Source organism: Sceloporus occidentalis, unplaced genomic scaffold, assembly GCF_023333645.1.
Source record: "Sceloporus occidentalis isolate IW3139 unplaced genomic scaffold, rSceOcc1.0.p SCAF_5, whole genome shotgun sequence".
NCBI classification, from domain to species: Eukaryota; Metazoa; Chordata; class Lepidosauria; order Squamata; family Phrynosomatidae; genus Sceloporus; species Sceloporus occidentalis.
In genome coordinates this window covers 180162235-180188766 of record NW_028316985.1, presented here as the reverse complement: position 1 = coordinate 180188766, position 26532 = coordinate 180162235, and the positions used below count along the sequence as shown (strand labels likewise).

Genomic DNA, 26532 nt, shown 5'->3' with positions numbered 1-26532 from the left:
TACTAAAATCAGTGTTTCATAGGCTGTCTGATAAGGGGGGTTGGCATGGCTCCCCCCCCCCCCAGTGTGGCAGGGGCTGGTCAAAAAGAGTGGCATCTTCTTTTAACCACCACCACCACCATCCTTCAGCATCAACAGGGCCAAAAACCTGCTTATATATTCTTTTGCCTCCTGGAAAAATAACCAAAAGGGACTAACAACTTGTATGGGATTATGTGAGACTACATTCCAGTTCATCAAATGCGTTATGTTTTATCCATGTGTGTGTGTTGTTTATGAATCTATTCATTACCTTAACCTACCCCATAACTGTCCCAATTTAGCCAGGCTTGATTAACCTGTTGTTTTCCCACTTTCAGCTGCTTTTCAAATGTCCCAGTTTCTCTCTCCTCCTCCTACTTTTCCCCTTTGTACTCAGTTTACTTCAGTTGCTGCAAACTGAGTTCAAAATGCGAAAGTACATTGCATTTACTTAACTTGTCAGGAAGGAGAGGAGGGACAGAACTTTGTCCTTCACAGTAGACTCAGACAAAAACAAACTGCTGCAATCTCTCCTGGCTTGTGTGTTCTTCCTCCTTAATAACTCTTGTCATCTTGACCACAGTTTGATGTTTGCTTGGCCTCATGCATCCCAATTTTCATGTGTGAAATATTGGATGGTATGCACCAGAGCTTAGAAAAGTTGCTTTTTCCAGTGACCATGCTGACTGGAAAATTGTGAGAATACAAAAAAGAGCTTTTCCAAGTTCTAGGCCTGGGATTTTACATAGGTCACAGGAAAATTAAACCAATATCTCAGTATGTGTTAATGCAATTTTCCTAACCAAAAATGCCGGTAAAAATGTACATCAGGCCAGAATTGGTCACTTACAAATATAGTTAATCTGTGGCATAAAGCAGATAAGGGCCAACCGTTTAGTAATGAACCATTTTTCATTTGACTTGAGTATGCTTGCCAATATATTTAAAAGACTTCCTTTTCCCCTTTCTATCAGGACATGCTAAAATTTATAAACAGCATCTCCATGACTTGGGTTTGCTGAGCCAAGCAAGTGCTGATAGTGGAAAGACAGACCAACATCATAGAATCATAGAGTTGGAAGTTCAAGGCTCATCTAATTCTACCTCTCCCCATTACAGGAAACAAACAGCTAAAGCTTCCCTGATAGATGGCTATCCAACTTTTGTTTTGAACCTTTCAATGAAGCAGCACTGGTATTTGAAGATGGGTATCATATAATGTCTTAGTCTTTCTATTTCTGGACTAAGCATACCCAGTGCTCTCAAGCATACTGGCTTTCTTTTGATATGAGCCTGCTTGAGTTTTAAGATCCTTGGCAGAAGGCTTTCTCTTGGCCCAACTACTATCACAGTAGTGATGACACATGTAAGAGAAACTTCTTAGTGGTTCTTCCCAGCTGTGGAAGTCCTTCCCAGGGGAAGCCAGGTTGGCCCCCTTTCTACTCTCTTTCCACCAGCAGGCAAAAGTCATTTTATTTATCGAGGCCTTTGACTGCTAACTGTTCATTGCAGAGGGTCTTGTAATTGGGGTGTGCCTCATTTTTATCATTAGTACTATGTTTTAATTACTTTTTAAATGGTTTCATATAGCTGTTTTTGATATTTAATTGTTTAACTTTGCATCACCCATTGCTTAAACTGTATTTCATTTCAACTTATATTGTGAACTGCCTGTGGTCACATATTGGCAGAACAGTGAAATATACTATCGGCCATCCTTATCCACGGATTTTTTTATCCACGGATTCAAGCATCCACAATTTGAAAATAAGTACAAAGTATAAATTCCAAAAAGCAAACCTTAATTTTGCCATTTGGGATACCATTTTGGTATGCCATTATTTTTAATGCAACTTGTGCATCCATGGATTTTGTTGTCCATGGGGGTTCCTGGAACCAAACTCCAGTGGATCATAGAATCATAGAGTTGGAAGAGACCACAAGGGCCATCCAGTCTAACCCCCTGCCATGCAGGAAATCCAAATCAAAGCATCCCCGAGGTCCCACTATATCTTTCTTCAACTGAGGTACTGAGTCACTAGTAACTCAGTTCCTGTATATCCAGCTTTGATTGTGAGTTCCTGCATGGTAGGAGGTTGGACTGGATGGCCCTTGTGGTCACATTCAACTCTGTGATTCTATTCTGTGATTCTGACTGACATACTGCAAAGCCTGCTATTCTGCCTATTGTCTTCTCATCTTCAAAGCAATCTAGGATTTACCATGGAATTACAGAAAGAGAGGTTGTATTACAGATGAATGTAGGAGGCCCGGGAGAAATAACCACCCCTTTGGAGCTCCTCTTGAATAACAATACAGGTTGCATTTCTAGAAGTGGATTTCACATACTGTCCATTGCAATCTCTTGCATTGCTTTTATAGGTAAAACTCTACTTAACACAGTGGGCTTTACTTCTGAATAAAGCACACATTTTACTAAATGTCTAACTCTTCAGAGATTCAAGTTAGTTAATTATGGCTAATGTCTTTGTTTCTTTTCCTGTTTAAGTATACAGTAGTTTTTACCCACAAACCTGCAAAGAAAGCAAACAAAAAAGCAAAGCTGAAACAAACTGTCCATAAGTTGCAATTAACTCTAATAAGGTAAACAAGACCAACTTGTGTGGTCTTTTCTTGAATGTAATGGGGTCCCCTCCAGGAAACTTGCTAAATGCCTTTTTCTTAGAAATTCCACCTTCTTGGCTAATTATACATTTTGGAACACTTCCTATAGGGATGGGATATGCTTTCTTAAACAAATCCTTACCCCGTGTCCGTTTTGCAGCTGTAGCAGAAATGTTGAGACAGGGAAAACAGAATGAGAGCAATTTAAAATTCCTTCTGTTGCAATCTGAAGCCCTTACTGGGTTGTTCCACTGGAGTCAACCAAGCCTTTCAAAGTTTCAGATTTGTGTGTTAAACATTTTCAGCCTTATCTCTCTCTCTCTTTTTGATTTGACTCTTAGAAGAGCTTCAAATTATTGTAGCAGGGCATTCCTGATAGTTGAGTATGTGGGCACACATTTGTGTGGGGGGTTGGCAAATGATGAAGAGAAATGATCCTTTCCCACTGCTAGCGGATGGATGGAATTGCATTTCCATAGACAGTAAACTCTGGAAACAGGATGAAGGAAGTCAACTGAAGTCATCAGTATTTAAGTATGTCACATTTGATTTTAATTGCCTTTGAATACTTTTTACTAAAAAAGCTTCCTCCTCTAGGTCTTCCACTGCTGACCGCAAGCAATCTTGTTTGTGTCTCCTCCTTCTCCCCTTCCTCCTATTGCATCCCACTTGCTTGCAAGCAGCTGGTTCTTCTCTTTTAATAAGCATATTTGCTTCCATAATGAAATCTGAGGATATTACTAGAGGACTCTTAAACAAGCTATTCCGGCCTTGAAACTTAAACATGAAGAGGAAGCCTTTTTATTCTCAGGAAAATATTTGTATAGTGCCTTCCCACATGTGTCATTCAGCATTTTAGTTTGCAATCCCATACCCATTTACTTGGGAGAAGCTTCAGCATGTCCAGGCAGCAATTTTTGACTTCTGAGGTACTCGAGGCCTCACAGATTGCTAAAATGACCTCCTTCCCCCCAAACCCACCTCAGTCTAAACAGAAAATGGGGTGACATCCACATGTGGTTTGGAGAACAGTGTTTTTTAGTTCATGGAGTGGGGTCACCAAACCATTTAGATTAATTGTCACTCTTCTGGAGGCTTCCGGAAGAGACAACTGATCCTCTCATCCTTTCTCTTTTTTGACAACAGAAATGGTGGTCTGAGAAATCTGTAGGGGATGACTAGGAATGGGAAAGGTAGCTATGAAGGAACTAGACAGTATCCTAAAGAGTAAGGATATACAGCTGAACATTAAAATTAGAATCAACTAAACCATAATATTCTCCATCCCCATGTATGGGTGCGAGAGCTGAACATAGAATAAGCTGAGTTGAAATGTGTTGGAGAAGAGTGCTGAGGATATCATGGACAGCCAGAAAAGACAGACAAATGGGTCCTTGGCAGGTAAACTGGTATCAAAACACTATCATATTATAGTGCAAAAGTGGCCCCAGTGCCCAGGGGCCAAATGGGTACACTGGTTAGCAGGGCAATGGGGGAGGATCAGATGGAAGCAGTGGTGCTACTTGTGCTCAGCACTCAGGCTCAAATAGCACCACACTACTCATGTTGTCTTTTATTTCATCCCATGAAGTAGACCAAATCTACAAAAATGTATGTTACAACTTCTTACTTTCAATTAGTCTCAAAGGTTCTATAAGATCCGTTTGCATACTGTTATTCTAGACTAACATGGCTATATCTCTGAATTCCATCCCAGGAGATAGTATGGAAAGGTAGGGCATGTACTAGGGAAGTAAAGAAATGGCTGTTGACTTGGAGGCAATGTCCCTGCCTCTCGAAAGGTTTCTACACTAGTGGCCACCAATGCAATTATGCCAACTGATCCAACTGAATCCCAGTATAATATATGCATGAATTTTGCTGTTTCTTCTGCCTCCCTCTGCAGGAATATCAAAAAGCAAATTAAAGCACTATGTTCTAGCAATCCCAGTCAGCACCAGTGCAGATGGAAGTTATATCTCCAATATTGTTTCTGCAAGCCATTCAAGGAGATCCACAAGGGATGTCTCTCCAAGCCCCAAGCAACTGTACTTTAATGTGTCTGCTTTTGGAAAGGAATTCCACCTCAGACTCAGGCCTAACACACATTTAATAGCTCCTGGAGCAGTGGTGGAGTGGTATGAAGATACTGTCAAAATGAAAAATGGAACTGATGGTCAGACAGAGACTATCACAGACAGGATATGGAAAAAGGAATTGCTGCAAACCAACTGTGCATATGTTGGAGACCTTGTAGATATACCAGGAGCTTCTGTCGCTGTTAGCAACTGTGATGGCCTGGTAAGATATGTTTTCTTTCAGCTTGGCTTTTTGATACACATTCATTGACCACTGGGTTATTTGCCTGAAAACTTCAGAATGTGTCAAGAACATACAATGGTTTTGTCTAGAACAGAAAAGAATTTCAAGAATATGATATTTTCTTCTGGGTAAGGCTGTTTTTAAATGTTGTTGTGTGTTTTGTGTTTTGTTTTGTTTGATTTTTTGCTATGTGAACTTAGAACGAGAGATAATCAGAGAATCTTTCCCTTGTAGTAAAATTTAGAGGAACACTGAAAGAGGTGGGGACAGGGGGTTGGATTAGGTCTGTGGGCTGGAGACACTGACAACAGTGGTGGCTGTTGGACTCCATGTCAGTGAGGTAGTAAATCCACTCTAGATCTTGGTCCATGTTTTAAAAGAGCCATCTAAAATGCTGAACTGCATACCACAAAAAGTTTCAAATTGTTCATTTAAAGTGGCTTTACTGGAGCTGGAGTGGCTTTACTGACATGGAGGCTGTCAAACGCCTCTGTCTCATCTCCTTCCCCAAATATAGGCCAATGATGGGGACCTATATTTTAAGTTAATTCCATCAGAATACATATTCAGAAGTGGCTAAATGTTGCCAAGAAGAAACTTGCTGGTTCATAGTCTGCATTCTGACTTCATCCCTCACCTGTAACTAGGTGTTTGTAGTGAGGAAAGAGACAGCCAATGCGATTAAACAAGATTTGGCTTAAGGTATGCAGTCAGTAGAACAGACTGCAAGGAGATGTGTGGTGGGGGTGGGAAGAGAAGGCATATGTGGTTGATAAGCTGGATGTCTGTGTGAGATCTTGTATTTAAGACAGAAGACTTGGGCATCCTTAAAGAAGTGCTGGCCAATAGCAGAGCATTTGAAGTGTGACAAAAATGAGGAATCCCTCGTATATAAGTGTGTGCATGAAAGGTAGCTCTTCTTTCAGGAGAAAACACCCATTGGTTCTATGCCCAAATAGTACAACATTCAGAATCTTTTACAGAGCAGAAGCCCACAAATTGGTGCAAAGTCTTCTCTGCCTGAAAGGAATGTGTGTCTCCTTGCCTGTGCCTTGAGGGCTTTGGGCAGCAGGAGACATCCCACACTGGACTTTCTTTGGACACCACTACAGTGGCACCATGGAAAGCTGTCTCTTTTCAATTTATGTTGTTTTTTTCACAGCCAGGCACTGGCCAATTTTTTTTTTTTTTTTTTTTTTTTTGGTCTACTTTTCTGTTCAGTCTTCTGTTTCCCCACCATTAGTAACATTTCCCCCTCCAGCATAGTCCTGCATTGGCCTTTAAAGCAGGGGTAAGGCAAAGTGCAGCCCTCCAGATGTTGCTGAACTGCAGCTCCCATCAGCCTAGCCAGTGTTGGAAGTTGAATTCAGAAACATAGCTGTGTTAATCTGTAATATCAGTATGCAAAGGGATTTTATAGCACTTTTATTTTACTTCATTTCAAAGGTTTATAGCCCACCTTTCTCCCACAATGGGATTCATTCATTTGTTAATACGTCAGTTAGCAAAGCCTCTGACAAAGTAGCTCCTTTTTACAAAGTCTTTACAAGAGCACAACCCACCCCCTCTTTTCTTGTTTTCTGTCTCACTGGACCATTTTTATTATTTATTTATTTATTTATTTATTTATTTATTTATTTGCAGCATTGGCACTGAGAGGATGGTGAAGGAGGGCTAGAGAAAGACTTTTATTGGTGGGTTGCAGCAGTGTGTCTACAGTAAATAATGTGATAAAACTTGACCAGGAAAGAATGAGTTTCAATTCTAGGCGATTCTACTGTAGCTGTGTGTACTTATGCACAACAGGCAAGGTAAACAGTTGCTTCCAGAATCACATACTGAGTATGTGTGAAGAGCAAAACAGAAAAGGGGAAAGCCAGATTGCCCTGCCATGTTGGAAAAGTGCTGTGAATGTCACCACTAAAATAAAAATCATAATAAAAGTGGAAGCTGTTGAAAGAATAAAAGTGATCTCAAGATTCATTTTGGAAGCTTTCAAATGGTCTCTAGAAGACTCAAAATATTTTTGTTTACTTATGCAAAGTGTACTTGACTTGGTTGCAGTGGTGTCACTAGAGGGGCGTGAGGGATGTGGACTGCACCAGGTGACACCCCATGAAATGTTTCACCTGGTAGTGTGATATACCTGGATGGGCTGGCATGAGTACTGGGCGAGCAGAAAGTGTTCTTTCCCACTTGCCCAGCAGCTGCACAGGACCCTTCATAGTGGCTGCTACTGTGGGGATGATGTCTTCAAGATCATTCCCAAAAGCTTTTTGGCAGGGTGGATATTTGCTGAGGCAGCACCTACAGTGTAGAATTAATGCAGTTTGACTGCCATGGCTCAGTGTTATGCAATTCTGGGACTTATAGTTTTATGAGCTATTTGGCCTTCTCTGATAGAGAGCTCTGGTGCCACAGCAAACTAGAAATCCCAGGATTCCACAGGATGGAGCCATAATAGTTAAAGTGATGCCAAACCACATTAATTCTGCAATGTGGCAGCAACCTTATTCTACCCTTTCAGCGTTGGTATTATTCATTGTTTGAACATATATTTGAAGTTAAAATATAAGTTATTGGAAAAAAGCTTGAGAGAAATTAAATAATTTTTGTTTTAAAAAAATACACTGGGGGCTGAAGAGTGACCCTGGAGCTACTGGGGAGGGGAGTATGTGGAGCCCACTGACTGTGCTTTCCCCATTCCTGTTCCAGGCTTTCAGTCTTAATGCTGTGTGTGTCTCGCTCTTGGATTTTGTATATCCAGAATGACAGCTGCAGACACTGAACAAGGTTGCTAATTCCTTGACTGTTCAGGTCAGCCTTGGTTATCTCAGCAACCTTAAGTGAACCCATCTGGTCTGCAAAGACCAGTCTCTTTTTCCATAGGTGTGGGTTGCTGAATGTCAATTGCAATTCCTCACTCCAGGCTCACCCACAAAATTCCAGACCTTGTGTTGCAACCAGCAGAATGCTTTGCAAAACCCAGGGTTTGCTCACTTGTTGATTTATGCAAGCTTTTTAAAACCCAATGCTAATCCTGTCACCAGAGGTTATACATATGCATTCTGTACTTAAGCAATACCTTGGTATGAGAAAGTAGACTCTTGGCAGCAAATAAACATTTGGGAAACTCATAATGTAAGAAATCAGTCCTGTCCTAAAGAAGACATAAAACAGAGGGTGGATGAGGTTATGTGAGAGAAAATAAGGGTCAAACTGCAGGCAGGAACAGCGATTCCAAAGGATCCAGGAAAGTGGAATGAGACAAATACTCCGAAACAATGAAAACATAGATAATAAGTTACTTCTATATGTTTATATCTGTCATAGGCATGAGCACTGAGAGAACCTTTCAGGATCCATTTGTAGTAGTAGTATCAACATCACAAAAGAATTATCCAGAGCATAGCAAAGCTATTTATTGGATTATAACACTCAAAACACGCCTGCCAACATGACTATTAAACTTCTTTTGTTTAACAACACAAGAATTGTTATGCTGGACCAGATCCTGAAGTAGGGGATGAAGACAATAACTAGCCACTGTCATTTCATGCCACCCCTATTAGTCAGAGTTACACTGACTTCACACATTGAATTTTGGCTTAGTTATCAGGTAAAGCCCTGACAGATAACTACATCCTCCCTGAGAACCAAAGAAGACTCTTCAAGCTGGATCAAAGGAAAGAGAATATGATAGCATTTACTGATCTCTAACAAATTGGAGCGGGAGGGGGAATTGTTAGAAGCCAGTGGTTTGTTAGACTCATTGGTCTCTTTCCAGACATAATTGAACACAACCCAAGACAGTAGCTGGAGACTCACTTTCCCACTTGCCTTTGTAATAATAGACTGCATCAGACAGCCCATTTTCACTGAAGAACATGAATGGGGAACACATCACCTGTCTTGCATCCAAATAGACAGTGATGTACTGCAACAGGAGCAGCTCTTTTGTAAAGCTTGTTGTTGTTATGTTCCTCCAAATTATTTTTTGACTTATGGCAAGCCTAAGGTAAATCTATCATAGGGTTTCTTGGAATGTTTCTTTAGAGGGGGGTTGCCATTGCCACCCTCTGAGGCTGAGAGTGTGTGACTTGTCCAAGATCACTCACTGAATTTTTGTGCTTCAGTGGAGAGTTGAACCCTGATTTCCAGAGTTGTAGTCCAACATTCAAACCACTAATCCATGATGACTCTCTAGAGGGTCTTAATTGTTCATCCAGCACTAAACCATCTCAGAGTACTTTGCACCACCACAGGCATAACACACAGCATGGGATAACTTGTTTTACTACAGCAACTATGATGGTTGTAATAAAGATAACAGAGAATTGGGAAGCCTAAGTGGGGTGGCAGATGCTCTCATTGCCCACATGAATAAGTCAGGGGCAGGTGTCCTGGTGGTTTGATACTGCAAAGATTCCAAATAGTTGACTTTAGATTTTCCACTTTCTGTTTCAGCAAGTGATTTGTTATCCACACAGTTCTTCAGCCCGCATGTGGAAAGAGACTTCTTTTCTTGTCTATCCCTTATTCTATTGTGTGCCATTGTCTTCTAGCTGGTGGTCAGATTCTCATTTGATTGCAAATATGACTTTAGAGAGCAAAAGAGGGAGATGAATGGGGACAGGGGCATGAGCCTAATCTTGCTCTCTTTCCTTCAGTTGCTGTATTCAAGGGGATTTTTTTTTTTACCAAACCAGTTTTGACAAATGTTTGTGTAATCATTTGATCAACATTGTGTTTATTTTTGTTTTAACTTGTCAAATGTAAACACAGATTTAGTGTTTTCAGTAAACCACTTAGATTTAGAGAACCCAGGAGTGTTGGATAGTCACATCTGATAGCTGGTTATGTGTATCTGGCTCCATTTGCTGGATATGTTTTTTAATTGTGCTTCAAGAAGTACTTGGAAAATAGCACCTTCCAGCATGTGATGAAATCAAGATAACATTCACAATATTTGCACGAAACACACTACAGGCCAGTATCCACTGGGTTTCCCTTCAGTACCACTTGTCAAAGTGGAAGTGTAAATAGGCTTCAACACAGCCTAAGCTTCAGCCATAAACTTCCCTGCCATGGCAGGTCACATATCAGTCTAAACATCTCTCCACATCACTCCTCTGATTCTGTGCTTCAGGCAGTTTGGAGGCTTTGTGGTTTTGTCCCATGTAAACTTTTCTTTCTGGGCACAAACCTGCTTCCTTTCAAGCTAAATGGGGAGTTCTCCCTGATCATTTCAGTGCCGTCTCTTGTTCTTGGCCTTCACTGACCTTCCTTTTCTTTCTTGCCATGCCTGCTTCTTCCTACGCTTGGAAGGGATCCCTGAGTCTCCATGCCAAATCCACCTCCCTTTTCTTCTCTTCTTAAAAAGCTCCTCTCTTTTTAATTTTCTTCTAAACCACACTTTTAAGAGGCAGCCTGAATCTGGCCTTTTCTTTCATTTCACACAGATACTGCACTCCACTTAGGAGAGAACCATTTTATAAGGAAAATGATTTGCTTTAACATTTCACGGGACTGGAAAATTTTTAGCCAGCACTTGCCCAGTTGGATGGTGACAATTTCACTTAAGATTTCAATGAAATAAAAATTCTTAATGAGAATACCTAAAATCCACTGTCCTCTACAGCCTCCCCTAATTGGGTGACACCAAAGGTGGGGATTCCACTGCATGGCAATTCAACTGAGTTTGCCATCATGCTCTGAGTATTGAACTAGCCTGTAATTATCCAGAAAACCAGAGATTGAATCCCTACTCAGCTGTGGAAACCCACTGTACATCCTTAGTAGCAATAGCAAGTACATTTCTATACCGCTTATCAGTGCACTTAAACACTCCCTAAGTGGTTTACAAAGTTAAGCTAATTGCCTCCAACAATCTGGATAATCATTTTAGCAAGCTCCTCGGAAGGATGCAAGCCTGAGTGGAGCGTCCGTCCTTTTTGCTAGTATTGAACTCACAACCTTATGGTTTGTGAGTGAGTGGCTGCAGTACAGGCATTTAACCACTGCGACCCCAGTCAAGTCATATTCTTCAGCCTAAGAGAAAGGCAATTGCAAACCTCCTTGAAATACATTTTATTAAGAAGTGCATGGTAAAATGCACTTTTCACTACTGTGCCCATCCTCCATGTCCTTTTCCAGGCTACTCCATTGCAACCCCTTCCTTCCTGGGTGTCCATCTCCTGCCCCATTAGATTTTCATAAGTTCATGTTCTGCTGTCATTGGTGTATTTCAAGGGGGGCCCTGCTATGTTTTTCCCCAAAATACTTTTTGGGTGTGTTTCCATAAATCTTAAAAGAATTCCTTGCTGGTACCTTCCTATACCATTTTGGTTATATGAAAATCCCTTCACAGATGTAGGATAATATAGAACAGTGATGGCGAACCTATGGCACGTGTGCCAGAGGTGGCACTCAGAGCACTCTCTGTGGGCACACACTCTGTCATCCCACCACAGAGTTTGTTACTAGAAAGCCAGAGGAATGTGGCACTTGGTGATAAATAAGTGGGTTTTGGGTTGCAGTTAGGGCACTCAGTCTGTAAAAGGCTTGCCATCACTGATACAGAATGTAACAGCAATGAGGCTCATCTTATTTGAACTATGTGCTATTGTGCTGTCTAAAATAAATTGCATACATATTTTCCCCTCTGTTATACAGTTCATCTATTTTTTTATTTATTTTTGGAGGAAGTGTGATTCATCAGCCCCCAGTCAACCTTCATCAATAATAGCTTTTCCAAAGGGGGTACATTTCTGTCTTTTTCCTCTTCCAGGACTTGTTTGGTCATAGGAAAAACTGAATTGCCACACAAATTAGAATGGCCTGGAACTTCATTTCTAGACAATAAGCCAAATAGGAATAGCTGTACAGCATAGCACTTTTGGTGGATGCATACAGCAAATTGCATTCAAGATACTTCTGCAGATCAAGGCAAATTCATTAGGAAGAACTGAAACAGCATTGAGACTGTGTGCAAACTTTCACATCTGACTAGAAATAATATTTGCTTAAATGTGTAGCTACAGTTTAAGATTACTGTGATTCTCCCCCTTTCCTTGTAGGCTTCAGAAGAGTTACCTTTGCATGTAAATACCAAGCCCACCTTTGCTTTACATTTGTGTGATAATTGTTACTTAATAGTCACTTTTATACATTTTTAATTGTATTGTGCTTTTTGACTGTAAGGCTCTTTGACTCCCAAATTTGGGGGGAAAGTATGATACAAATTATATTCCTCCTTGTTCAATGTGTATGCTGAAAATATAATATAGAAATCAGATTTAGACTCAGAAGAAGGACGACTGAAAATAGGAGGAAGGAATACCAACAATCTAAGATATGTGGATGACACTATCAACTCTCTGGAAGCCAAAATGATCAAACTGAGGCTGTCGTACTTCAGCCACATCATGAGAAGGCATGACTCATTAGAATATACAATAATGCTAGGGAAGGTGGGGAGTAGCAGAAAGAGGAAACCTGCAGACTAGACGGATGGACTCAATTAGGAAAGTCACGTGTCTGTATTTAGAAGACCTAAGCAGAGTAGTGATAGGAGGACTTGGAGATGTCTCAGCCATGGGGTTGCCATGAGTTGGGGATGACTCGAGGGCAGTTAACAACAAACAACAAAATGGAATAGAGCAGGGGTGCCAAACCTGAAAGGAGGTAAGGGCTGAAATTAAGATTGGTAAAGTTGTTCGGGCCGCCAATAGTTTCAGGTGAAATGTAGGACATTTAAGAAAAGTGGCTGACATAACCCAATAAAAGCTGGAAGCATATAAATGTAAATCCATACTTCTTAGCGATGCTCAAAATAGAGGACATTGTGGAATCCCTCCTCCTGGACAGGAAGTCTGAGATGGGGGACATGTCCAGGAAAAGGAGGGAAAGTCTGGTCACCCAAAAAAGGGGCAAGGCGTTCCCTCCCTCCCTCCCTTCTTTCTGTCCCTGCTTCCTTCTTTCTTACCTCGCTCTCTCCCTCCTTCCTTTCCTTGCTTCTTTCTTTCATCCCTTCTTCCTTTCTTCCTTTCCCTGCTTCTTTCCTCCCTCCTTTCTTTTTTCTTTCTCTACTCCCTCCCTCCCTTCATTCTTTTCTTGATTTCCTTGGTTTTTCCCCTCCCTGCTTCCTTTGTTCCTTTTCCTGCTTCCTTCTTCCCTCCCTCCTCTTTTCTTTCTTTCCCTCCCTCCCTCCCTCGCTCCCTCCCTCCTTTCTTTCTTTCTTTCTTTCTTTCTTTCTTTCTTTGCTTTTCTTTCCTCCCTTTCTCCTTTCTTCCTTTTCTCCCTCCCTTTTCTTTCTTTTTGGCCCCGGGCCTCCAGAAATCCTTTACTGTTCCACATCTGGCTCCTGGGCCACATCTTACACACCCGTGGAATAGAGCCATGTGAGAATTCTCAGTCACCTTTGTATATTTCTTTATGGATTTATCTAATCTAAACTTATCAAACCAAACACAGAAATGAATGCAATATGAGACTGGAAATCTCTACATTGCCTGGCTGGCATTACATTCCAGGGTCTGAAATGTGTTTGACAGCATACAAACATTTAAAAGATGTTCACAAGGAGATTTTAGTCAATGGAGGCATGTATCTGTCAATGCATCCAGCTGAAAAATGAGCACAAAATTAAGGATTTTTTTTTTAAAAAAATAGAAATTATGAATTTTTATTTTTTTTTAAAAAAAAGTTCTGTGCTGGGGGAATGTGGAGGTTTGTAGAAGCATATTTGATGGCTCTGCCTGTACCTAACAAGGAAGCTAAAGGTGGGAGAAGGTCCAGATTTCCTTTCCCTGCAGAGAGGATCCCAAGGGAGATGGTAGAATCAATATTTTCCAAGTCTATTTCTACTTGCATTCCAAGGCAGACTATTCACATCCACTTCCCACATAATTAGGAAGTGATGAATTTTGTATTACAAGTGTCAAATTCATAGATTCAAGGAAAGTACAGTACTAAGCATTTCAAGGAATGCAGCTCTGTCTTTGCTATCATACACAGCTGAAACTAAGCCAAAGCTAAGGTTTAACACAAACATAACATGAAACCACAAATGGCTTTCCCCATTTACGTTTCTCAAACAAATTTAAATCTCTACAAATTGCATTCTATAATAGCTAAAACATATTGTTTAACCTTCCTTAGTAGTTCCTTTTTCAGTTTTAAGCATAGTTTTAAGCATTATACATTACTTCTCTACCATAATTTCTTTACCGCTGACTATTTCATTATAGTGTATATGACTGAAATATTTCTAGCAAAATTATTTAGTGTTCCTTTCACACTGACCATGTAATGGCCTAAGTCTGAAATCCCTTCACAGGCTACCCAACCCTTTCCACAAGCTCCCTTCTCTTACTTACCAGCTGTTCCTGATTGAATCAAAGAATCCTAGAAGGGTCCCTGTAAGCACCAGGTCCATATTCTACTCAGTGCAGGATCTCCAGCTAGAACATCCCCAGCAGGGAGCTGTCCAGCCTCTATCTGAAGATGTCTGTAGAAGGAAATTATTTGATTCCAGCACCCATTTTTTTCTATGCTTGAGTTTTTCATACTCTGTTGTCTTTAGCTGAAACTGTCCTAAAACAATGGGCATGCTTGTTGTAGGTCATTGTGACTCATTTTTAAAATGTTTTTAATACACCATCTTTAAAAAAGCTATGTCAGCATACACATACACGAATAACTACGGTAGGTACAAGTTGCCAGGACAATTCTGTCTGTGGAGAGAGAGCTTTGCCAAAAGGTAACAAGGCCTCAATTATGAGAAACAAGTTGTATTAAATATTGCAGTCGTCCATCTGAATCTTGGAGGATAGCCCTGGCTGTGGATTAGGAAAATGAGTGTTGCAACAACTGATGGCTTTTTAAAAACAACATGCTCGGCATCAACTCATACCTGTCTTGGCTCTTCTGAGCAGGATGGGGTTTTTGCTTCTCTTGGCCTTGCAGAGTAACCAGCAACCTCACATGCTGTGATACTAAACTGGGACCTGGCTTGCCCTGGCTTGTGTATGCTTACATGAGCCCTTCATAAAAAGCTGAGAACTGCAGTTCTCTGGAGTTAAGTTTCCTTGAATGTAGTGGGCCTTTATATTCCTCAGTCTGTTTCCCTTTCCTGCAACATTTACTTTTTGTTTATTATAGTGGCTTTATTTTTCCATAAGTTCCATCTTCACCACCATCTTATCCTGAATACTGTACATTCAGTTTTGTTGAATTTTGGAAGCTAAGTTGAGTCAGGCTTGGTTAGTAGCAGGATGGGAGACTGTTAATAAGTACTAGTGGTCTCCAGATAAAGCTAGAAAAGAATCTTTCCTAAAACTTTGAAGAGTGATTTTCAGGGTTGACAATGGTGGGCTGGATGGTCCAAAGTAGGAAGTTTATGTTCCTACTTTCCCCAACCTTGGCTGTGTTTTATATATCCCATTATACCTATTTGAAATAGAAGGCGGGACAGTGTGACATCTCATTATGTTCAATCCTCACAGGCTGTGGGAGAAAGTAATTTTTATAAAATGTAATTATTGCTCTATCCCACTCAACAGCTCTTCTAGTTTTCAGACTGGGGTCTTTGCAGCCACACAAGGAGATTCCAAGGACTGAACCTGGGATTTCTGACATGCAAACCCTGTGTTCTGTTGTGTTGTTCTCTATGTGGATTCCCCCCCCCCCCAAAAAAAAAAAATGAAGCTGGACAACTCTTATCAGTAGAGGGCTTTGAGAGCATTGTTGTGATACTTAGGTCTTCTCTTCCTTACTTAAGATTAACTTTGGGCCCGAACAGGCAGGCCAAAATAAGGCCCCCCACTATGCAAGCAGGGAGTAATTTGTTTTATTTCTCATTCTGCATTCTGCTTTGAGTCACATTGGAGATATGCTGTTTAAATGATGCATGTGTCCTAAGAGTCCAGAAGCTGCGCCAAAGCTGAGATCCAGTCTTTAGGACATGGTTTTTGAAGACTTTCTTGCAGTGAGAAGAATATTTCTGAAATTACTCATTGCCATCTTTGAGAAGAAATTTAGTGAAGAATTACATTCCTTGGGTGAAATTGTCATCACCTCCTGCTTGTGGACTTCTTAAAAGTACTTCATTGGACTAAGCAGATCTTTGGTCTGATCCAGCATAGTTCTTCTTACATCCTTATATTCATCGTTGTTTGAATTTTCTTTGAAGGTCCCACACTATGCAAGCAGAGAGTAATTTGCTTTATTTCTCATTCTGCATTTTACTGTTAATTTGTTTAGTTTAAATGTGTGAGATATATTGGTTTTTAGAAGACTGGGAATCATATTAACTAACGTTTAAATAGACTTTAATAAAGCTCATTATATATAAGTTTTGTACACACACACAAACATTGTAAATAAAATGTTAAGAGAAACCATTTGGGAAGGGTACATTATAATCTATTTCCACCACTGCATGTGGTGCCAAGATGGACTGGGATTATGTATTTATGTGTTATTTTATACTCCATTAGATCAGTATTGGTCTATATAGCCCAGTCATGTTTGCACTTGGCATGTCAGGGGCTTTTCCAGATCTCCAGCAGAAGTCTTTTACTGTCTGATATCATAAGTGCAATATTAGAAATGGAACCTGAGACTTTTGGCATGCAAAGCATGTGTTATACCATAGCACTATACCTGGTTTTCCCTATTATCAGTGTTGGTGGTTATCCCATTGAATATAATTGTTGCACACATTTCAGTGTATTCAATATTAAGTGTACTTATCTGGGGGCCAGCAGGGAATATGGGATCATGAAAGTGCTCAGTCTTGACTTCTGAGAACTTTGGGAGAAAGGAAAAGGGGGAAAGAGTTTATATTGTATGTCTTCTTCCTGCTAGATCTCTACAGACTGTGATACATACTGGATGTAGTTCTTTGTGTCAGAGTTTAAAAATCTACACCAAATACTAAAGTGCGAAGGGAGGAAAAGCCATTCAAAAGGTTCTTAGGATGTTTTACATTTGCTGCATGCCTTGTGGAATGCAGTCTCTCTCTTTTGTTTTCTCGGGTGGTAGGAAGGTAATAATAAAGTTAACTTCCTGAAAAGAGGATGGTAGTGGTTGAGGGGGGGGGGTGTTAATCAAAAAAGTGAAACGAAAGACGTGGGTGTTAGTTGGATGCTCCTTAGGTATGTACTTTGGAACTGTTGTTGAATCGCACCTTCTATCCTTGGCGATACACACACACACACACATTCACACACAGTCATATATGGATAAAAAAATCCAAACCAAAACAGTACAATCCGGGCAATTTGACAAGTAATTTTCCTTCTGGATTTCTGCTTTTGTTAGTGAAGGTGGCATCTGTTTCTTGAATTCTCTGTTATTAACATCACTGCTTTCAGTGTGCTGAAAGATGGGAGAGCTTGTAAATTACAGGCAGCCCAATCTAACCAGTGTCCTGCATGGATGGTGCTCCAACTAAGAGAAGTTTTCTTCTGGCCTGACCAGGAAGAGTACCTGCAGGAACAGAAGGTCCAGCTCAGAAGGACTGACCTGTAGACATAGTACCTACATACAATCTGGAGTCACCTCTCCCATGTACAATCCCACATAGCAACCACATATAACTTGGAATCTACTTTGACCCTGCCATGTGTAGAACATATGTCAGGATCCCTGTGTATAACCCTCAGAGAAGTGTGAATGTTCACAGCACTGTTCGTCCAATCAGTCGAGTAGATGCATGGACGCATAAAATTACAGAGCTAGAAGGTACATCCAAGGTCATTTAATCTATAAGTTCCTTCACTATGTCATGTGGGGGACTGGCAGGGCTTTCTTCCCAATGTGCCATGGACTAGGTCAGTATTTGTGCCCACTGACTATAAGTGTTTCTTTCTCTATTGGAAATTTTCCATGGCTTGGCAGTCAATAGCTCACAGAATGACATTAGTCATGGACCACCACTTTGAATAGTACTGATCTAGTCAAGCTCCTGCAGAACTAGAAAGTTATGTGGATGTGAAAGCAATCTGGTTGCAACCCCATTGATTGAGTTGATTCATTTGATCTTGCTGGATAGGCAGGTGTCTCCTTCCTCCATACACAGCCCGCCTGAAGCTGCACTCAGTGGAAAAGAGTGAATATCATAGACAAAAGGATTTCCTGCATGGCAGGGGGTTGGACTGGATGGCCCTAGTGGTCTCTTCCAACTCTACGATTCTATGATTCTATGAAAAGGAGTGTACTGTACTTTGATCAAGGGTATATGATAGAAAGATACGTTGGCTGTAATAGTCCAGCACAGTGCAGGAACTATAACAACATCTCTGAGAGATAACTATCAAGCAGCTGCTTAAGTGCATTAAGAGAAAAGGTAAACTACTACCATTAGGAAGTAATAAGCCATTTCTTCAGATGCAGAATAGAGTGCAGCTGAAAAAGTTAGTTTATGTCCATAAAATCTCGTGCAAACACAAAAGTCAGTTAGTCTTAAAGGTGCTGCTACGTTCCTTTCCCTCTTCCCACTAATGCTAACACAGCTTCTTCTTTGAAAATGTTTCCTTTTAGTTTATTTAGTTCAACTGTTTGCTTGTTTGTATAGTTGTTTATCACTTAATTGTTTTAGTTTAAACTAGTACTTTGGCAAATAACAGAGTTTATAAAAAGCTCTGATGAAAACATAGCCCTCTTTCATTGTCAAATATATGTAAATAAGAAGGATGCTTTCTGAGCAAAAAAAAAAAAAATCTATTAGCATGGAAGGCATTTTCAGGAACTGGAGTGAATGCTCTATATATATATGACTGGCTGAATGGAATCCAGGCAATTACATTGCAGGGACATGCTAGCAATGGAGTGCCCCCATCCGCTACTCCTTGCTGTGTGCCTTCAAGTCATTTTTGACTTATGACAATTCTAAGGGGTTTTCTGGGGCTGAGAGTATGTGACTTACCCAAGGTCACCCAGTGGGTTTCCATGGCCAAACGGGGGATTGAACCCTGGTTCCCAGAGCCCTGTGCTCAAATGCCCATCTGGCATATCCCTGGTTCCCAACTCCCCTAACCAGCCAGATTTTGTGTTTGCTCTGTTGTTCTTTAAGAGATTTTCCTTCTAGAAACCAGCATGTTGCTGTGTGGAACTGGCCACTTTTTAGTTGTGATTCTAATAAATCTGCAGCCATAAAAATCACCAAAAGAGTTCTATTATTTCCCTTCCTGGCATATAATCCTTTTTTATTATGATAAAGTGCGATATGAGGAAGGGCTGTGCTCTTGGCCCTGTGATCTTAAAAGTCTTCAGGTGGTTTCAGTCAGTTTCTTTGTTCTTACCCTTCTCCCTCTCCCTTCCCCATGAATTGAAGAGGCAGAAGTTCTCTTGATAAGAGCCAGAAGTCCCACTTGTAATGTGTGTGCACAGATATGAATAATAACATATGAAACCCTGTACAGATTCATGAACATTTTCAAAGCTTAGTATTTTATTTTTTTTACTGATTCAGAGCCATAGCCATGTTAATCTGGAATATCAGTGTGCAAAGGGATCTTGTAGCACCATTGAAACAAACTGAGAATTGTTACCAGTCATTTCACCCAGTAGGAGAGCTAGATGAACCAATGATTCAGCATTATATAACATATTGTCTTATATGCCTATAACCCTGGGGAGATATATGTTCATTTCTTTGCTCCATTTCCCATATTAGCTCTATAATGTGTCTACATAGAGCTTCAGATAGTCAATGTATTATGTTTTTATGTTCTACTGACTCAAAATGAAGTGAATATTAAGTTACTGGCACAGTATATGAGTGGCTGACTTTTTTCAAACCTTTTTTTTTGGTCTGTGTACAGACATTGGCTGCAATCCCACATCCCTTCAGTGTAGCATAAATATACACATGTGGTCATATACTACACCAGCAACATCAATGCACAGCAAACATGAATGATGTGCACCTGTAATGCACAACATTGTTGTATGCAAAACTCTGCCACTGTCAGCAGAATACATGTTGTGCTGTGCTGAATAACTGCATGTGTAGCATGACTTATGCACACATATGTCATGCTTGTCTGTATCTTGTACAAAAATAAGAGAATTTCAGTAGATGATTCTTCACACTTAGGGCCTTCCCAGTTTAAGGCATCAGTGAGACAGAAATCAATGGACCAGGTAGGTAAACTAGATAATTGTAAGTTTGAAAGAAGCTGCTGCTTCTGTAGCTAGTCCTAGGTAGATTGAAAACTGGAGATTGCTCGTGTATCTTTAATAGTTGTCTCAGAGTATCAAAGGAGCTACAAGTTCCCTTTATATATCATTTATTATGGTTTTAGATATTAAATTGTTCAACTGTTGCTAATAGTTACTCTTTTTACATACTAATAAACTGGTGCTAGTGCCCCCCGTTGATATAGAAGGTGGTATATATTTGTCATGGCCAGAAGGAGTGCTGGCTGATGGTTTCTTTGCCTGGAACCATGAATTTCTTCTGGAATTAAAGTCCAGATTTTAAAGGAGTTGTCCACAGTGCTAATCCCCAAAATAGGTTCATCACCTTGGCTAGTGCCTTTAAATTTCCATCTAAAACCTCCATCAGATACATTTTACTACTAATGTGCAAGCTTCTAGCTAGCATGGATAGACTGAGGTCTGCAGGGACAAATTTCTGGGTAGTCTGAAGTAAATTGATGAGGATACCTGACTCTTACATGTCTAACAATGGTAAGAACTAAATGAATCCCATATGCAAATTATACTTCCAAAATGAACAAATGGAAGGAGCCTGCAGTTGCTAGGTGAAAAATGGGACAGGGCTCCTGTACCTTTTAATAGTTGTGTAGAAGAGGGAATTTCAGTTGCATTCTCTCCCTGCAGAAATTCCATCCTCTCTACAACCCTTAAGGGTACAGGAGCCCTGTCTTAATTTTCACATTGCAACCATAAGTCAGTGGCAGTGGCGAGGAGTGGACTGTGTGAGTGTGTGTGTGTGTGTATAAGGACCATAGCCTCTGTTTAGTTCTTTAGTTTACTCAGAAGACATTTTTTGGCTCAGAATCCTTTAATTCAAAGTGTTTCTCTTTTGCATCAGCCTTTGGTTAGTGGATTCCATGGCTTCAGTAGAAAACCAAAGCAGATCTTGTAAGCTTGAAGTTTGCCCTATGTTGGTATTGAACATTTAAAATAACTAATATGCTGTCATGGGTGTGGCTGTTTTAATTTGTTGCATCAAAAAGAAAGAATCTTAAAGACTGAAAAAAGCTTATGTTGGCAAGATAAAATTGCTTAGTCTTGAAAATGCTGTCAAACTGTTGGTACGTTTTATATTTGTGAGGTAGTCAGCTAACCTACAGTCTATCTGGACATGTATCATCACTATTAATATTCTTATTGTAATGAGTTGCATCTAGGAGTGACCTCCTGTTCATGTTAGACTGTTTTATTTGGTAGTGACCTCTCTGTGTGGATTATTTTTATTTTACTGTATTTTTTGCTGATTCCCCCATCCCTCTCTACAACGTCCTGCAGCTTTTGCCAAAATAAACAAACAAATAAATGAATAAATATCTGCTCTGGAGGTTTGGGTGTTCTTATTGAATGTCTCATGGGGATTTCACAATTGCAAGAGAAAGAGAGTATTTGCAAAAATAAAATAAAATAAAATAAATCCTTGTTTTTGTTGGACCAGAGAGCCTTCCATTGGTCTTGCCTGTAATACACCAGTCTTTATTATTATTATTATTATTAGTAGTAGTAGTAGTAGTAGTATAGCACAAATGTTATTGCTGGCAAATGATGCAGCAGATGGTACAGAGCAAAGAAATATTCCGGTCCTTTCGCTGATTGGATCCAGCATCCCATTACAGCCAATGGTGAAATTAGCCTTCCGGAATAACTCAACATGGACCATAACCAGATGACATTCAAAATCCCATCACTGGCTATATGGGGTGCCTAGGATGGAGTGCACCCCTTCCCCAGGCTGAGGCTGATGGAATTTGGAGTACCAAGTGTAACATAGTGCCGAAGGAAACAAAGAAAATCCTACCTTGGAGTTAAATACATCAGTATTCCCAGGACCTGAAATGTGAAAAAGGAGAGAAAAAGTAACCTTTTGACTCCAAGTCTGCTTGGGCATGATGGAGGAATGAAGAAGGAGTTCTTTTAATCACAGTGCTTTAAGTTAAATATCAACCTGTTCCTTCAAGTTGTGGCTTCAAAACAGTTCCCCGCCAATCCAAATAGAAACCTTTCTTGATCTAATTTAACTTTTGTATGCTTTTCGCAGACATTTTACTATGCCACTTTGAGTTCACAAGCTGGGAGAGTTTTAGCCTTTTTGGAAGGGGACTTGTACCATATCAAGGGCGGAAATTCAGCAAAGCACGTCGCTCTGTGCTTTATTTCATGCGACTGCATCTTAATTGTGTTCATGTGTGTGTTGTGGCATTGTGGTCTCTGCTCCTTTTCAGAAAAAGCATATAGCATGTGCTTCACATTATGGCAAGTGTCTAAAGGTAAGCACATGCTTAAGGGCATTACTTGAATAACAATGGTAATAAAAAAGGGAGATCTTTTAAAATTTCTCAGTTATTTTCCTGAAATAGGAGATATGAACTATTGCAATTAAATACTCTGTTTTCCCTCCTCCCCAAACCGTACAAGTTCATAGTATTCACCCCAGGAAAACATACACACATAAATTTTGTGGGTTACTTCCAGTTATGGCAGACCCATTAAACCAGTTGCTGAATGGTAAAGCATCATGCAAAAAAATTGCCATGACTCAGTGGGTCTATTGTGGTTAAGACTAACAGTACGGTTCAAGCCATATTTCATAGATTTTCTTTCTTTATCCCAGGTTTGGAAAGGCTTACCAAGTCCAAGGTCTAATTTCTGGAGTCATCCAGGGTCTGTAAAGATGGGTAGTGGAGCTGCAGGTGGCCCATTGGGCATTGTATTGTCCACCCCTTCAATGTCTGAGATTGATTTATGTGGAGTGGATAGGAATACTAATCCTGTAGCAGCAAGCTTGCCATTGGTGTATGTGATTTTGCAACAGACCCTAGACATGATGGAGAGAGTTAATCTTAAGGAAATTCTGTTACAAATTGGCCAGATCCATACCTCTCAGAGGAATGAGCAGATCAAGAATGAAAATATTTGTTTAAATATTTGATGTGATGTCATGTTGAGGACAGAGCATGCTTGTTTTCTGCTGCTCCAGAGACTAGAATGCGGAGCAATGAATGCAAGCTCCAGGAAAAGAGATTCCACCTCAACATTAGGAGGAACTTCCTGACAGTAAGGGCTGTTCGAAAGTGGAACACACTCTCTCGGAGTGTAGTGGAGTCTTCTTCCTTGGAGGTCTTTAAGCAGAGGCTGGATGGCCATCTGTTGGGGATGCTTTGATTGAGAGTTCCTACATGGCAGAGGGTTGGACTGGATGGCCCTTGCGGTCTCTTCCAACTCTACGATTCTATGATTCTATGATTCTATGCAAGGTTCTGTCAGTTGGGTACATCTGTGCTTGCCCAGACAAATGACATTGTGGAGCCATTCTGTCTTGTTCTCTGAAATGGATTTTCAATGGGAAGAAAACAACATGGAATAAGTGGAGAGAAATCATAACAAGGTACGCATGGACTATTCCACCATTTGAATCCCTGGTAAAATTCTCCGGTCAAGGCACAGCAGTTTCTCAGTAGAAGTCTCATCTGGAATTACCCTTATCTTTCCGCCTCTACTGCCAAGATCCTGGTCCATGCCCTAGTGATCTCACGACTTGATTACTGTAACATCCTTCTGGCAGAGCTTCCTCTTTCTCACCTCCGTCCTTTAATTTCTGTCCAGCATTCAGCTGCACGCATTATCACATCCGCCCACCGCTATGACCATATCTCTCCTGTGTTGGCATCCCTTCACTGGCTCCCCCTCCCTTTCCGCATTCAGTATAAGCTCCTGCTGTCGACATTTAAAGCCCTCCATGGACTGGCTCCTCCTTACTTATCAGACCTTCTTTCTCCTCACCTTCCCACTCGGGCCCTCCGTTCTGGTAGTCAAGGTCTGCTGTCCCAGCCCAGGATTTCCTCTGCCCCATCTCGGATTCGCCTCTTTTCACCCGCTGCTCCTCACTCCTGGAACCTTCTTCCCCCGCAAGCAAGAGCCATCACTTCTTTAACCAGCTCCAAAATGGAGTTGAAGACCATCCTGTTCAGAGAAGCCTTCCCAGGCATTGCATAATTGTCGCTTACTATTTAATGTTTTTTTGGTGCCTGTTTTATTGAATCATTTCCTATATTGCTATGTATTTTATATGTATTATCCTACTAGAAAGGCCCCTTCCCCACCAACACTCCCTTTGTGTCATGTCTTCTTAGATTGTAAGCCTGAGGGCAGGGAACCGTCCAATTAAAAAGATTGTATGTACAGCGCTGTGTAAATTTACAGTGCTTTATAAATAAAGGTTAATAATAATAATAATAATAATGGAAATGCTCATACTCATTTTGAGATATGGTGGCTGGTGTCCTGTTGGTGTTTTCACCACACATATTTCCTTATGATGTACTGTAATTTTATGGCTGTGAAGTAATCTCTATATTCAATTCACAGTTATGTATGCTGAGTTCTACAAGTGTAACTGTTTCATTTGCAGCTGTGTATTCTTGGATAGTATATAATTAGTGTCTTCAGTGTATTGCTTGATTCATTGGGACTGCAAAAATAGCAAGCACATTTGCCAGTATCAAAGAGGCTGCAGGATGGTGTAATTCAATCACCTCTTAAGTACATGTATGTAGATTTACACTAAGCAGTCATGATATAGGATCTCGACTAATGTGTTTTGAAATTAATAATTTAATTTAATTCAATTCAGTTTAATTCACATAGCAACACTGTCTAAATACAAACATTTGTGTAGATTACTGTATATACTCATGTATAAGTCTAGAAATTTCAGTTAAAAAGTGACTCCAAAAACCTGAGTCAACTTATCCATGGGTCAGTGTAAGTATTGTACTTTAACTCTTATATATAAAAAGGAACTATCCCCTGCGGAAAAGCAAGAAACTAATCTATCCTGGAAGCATTGACTTCCCTCTTTTCTCTCATCGATCCAGCTTTTAATATGAACACAAACAGTTATGCCTCCTGGAATTTTGTAAGTTCTTTGGCATTGTTTTCCATAGCTTCATCCTTTACATCCTTTGTTACATGGCCCTAAATTTTACCCTTGACTTATCCTCGGGTCACATCAAAATCCATAATTTTGGCTCCAGAACCTGCCCTCGACTTCTACATGAGGTCGACTATAGTCAAGTATATATGGGTAATTCAAAAATGGGACACAATGGTCTTTGCACAGGTTTGCTTTATCACACATTTTTAGAGCTGGAAGGGACTCTACTCTGGAGACCATTCAAACCTCCCCTTGCTTAGTGTAAGAATCTTGCAACCAAAACATCCCTAATAGCTGGCCATCTCCCCTCTACTTAAATACCTCCAGTAAACAAAGGGACACTATTACCTGTGGTAGTCTGTTCCACTCTCAAATAGATCTTATTGTTTAGGAAGATTCTCCTTAATACTTATGAGTTAAAATGTTACCTATGTTCAAATGGCATGGGTTGGATGTAGATGGATTTACCCAATCCCAGAGAAAAACTGTCTGTACAGAGGGCTTTTTTCTCTGTGCATTTAGACACTATAAATCATTGCTAAGAAAGTTAAGTGCAGAGGAAATGTACATATATTGTAAGGATAGTCTTCTTTGCATCACAAAGTGGAGTCATATTAGTCTAAATCCAACATGTTGCTGCTACCCATCTGTTAGCATAACAGGGGTTTCTTGCCCTCTCCTTCAGCCTTCTGCATCCCTTGAAAACCTGCTCCAGAGGGTTTCCCAGGTCCTCCTGAGCATGTTTTGAGAAAACAAGGCTGGGATGGAAGGTGAGCTCAAGCCTCTTCTGATCCCACTGGCAGAAGCTTTGCCATCAATGTAACAATCCTTCTGGATCCTTGTCAGATATTTCAGTGAAAGTTTTGTGCAGGTTGAAAGAGAAGTGTTAAAATCTAGTTTCTGGGTTCAGTTTCTTGGTCAATCTAGCATTGACCAAAGACTGAAGTGCAAAGTTCAAGCTAAGATTTTCCAACTCTGGAAGAAGTCCTGCCTCTGCCAGGACAAAAAAAAAAAAAAAAAAAAAAAAAAAAAAATCTGATGCTACAGTATCCTTGATAGATAGAATGAAGCCTCAGTTAAAATCCTCAAATGGAGGAATGGCTGTTAGATGATAAACTAGTCTCATACCATCAGGGAATTCACATTTGGTTGAAATCTTTTCATGTCAGGTGAACTCATTGTTTTGGCTCTTGCCTTCTGGAGAAAAAGAAAACAAATTTCCCCCACCCTAGTTTGTTCATTTTTAATCTCTCTGACATCGTAGCCTGAATTGTTTTGTCTACTTTGCTTCTCACTTTTATTGGTGATCACTACCTGAATTTCCATAATGAAAAAATTGCTATAAAACACCTAAATCTTATCCATTCCACTGATTCAGGATCAGTTAGCATATGTAGTGGGTT

At 40.3% G+C, this 26532-nt stretch overlaps 1 protein-coding gene across 1 annotated transcript in view; it reads left to right on the top strand.

Annotated features, from left to right (window-relative positions):
• Positions 1–26532, top strand: part of LOC149313241 (A disintegrin and metalloproteinase with thrombospondin motifs 3-like) — a 142309-nt gene that overhangs the window by 9152 nt on the left and 106625 nt on the right. Inside the window, exon 3 of the mRNA XM_089526333.1 lies at positions 4553–4947. Within this exon, the coding sequence (XP_089382459.1) occupies positions 4553–4947 (395 nt within the window). The remainder of the gene's footprint in view (positions 1–4552; positions 4948–26532) is intronic.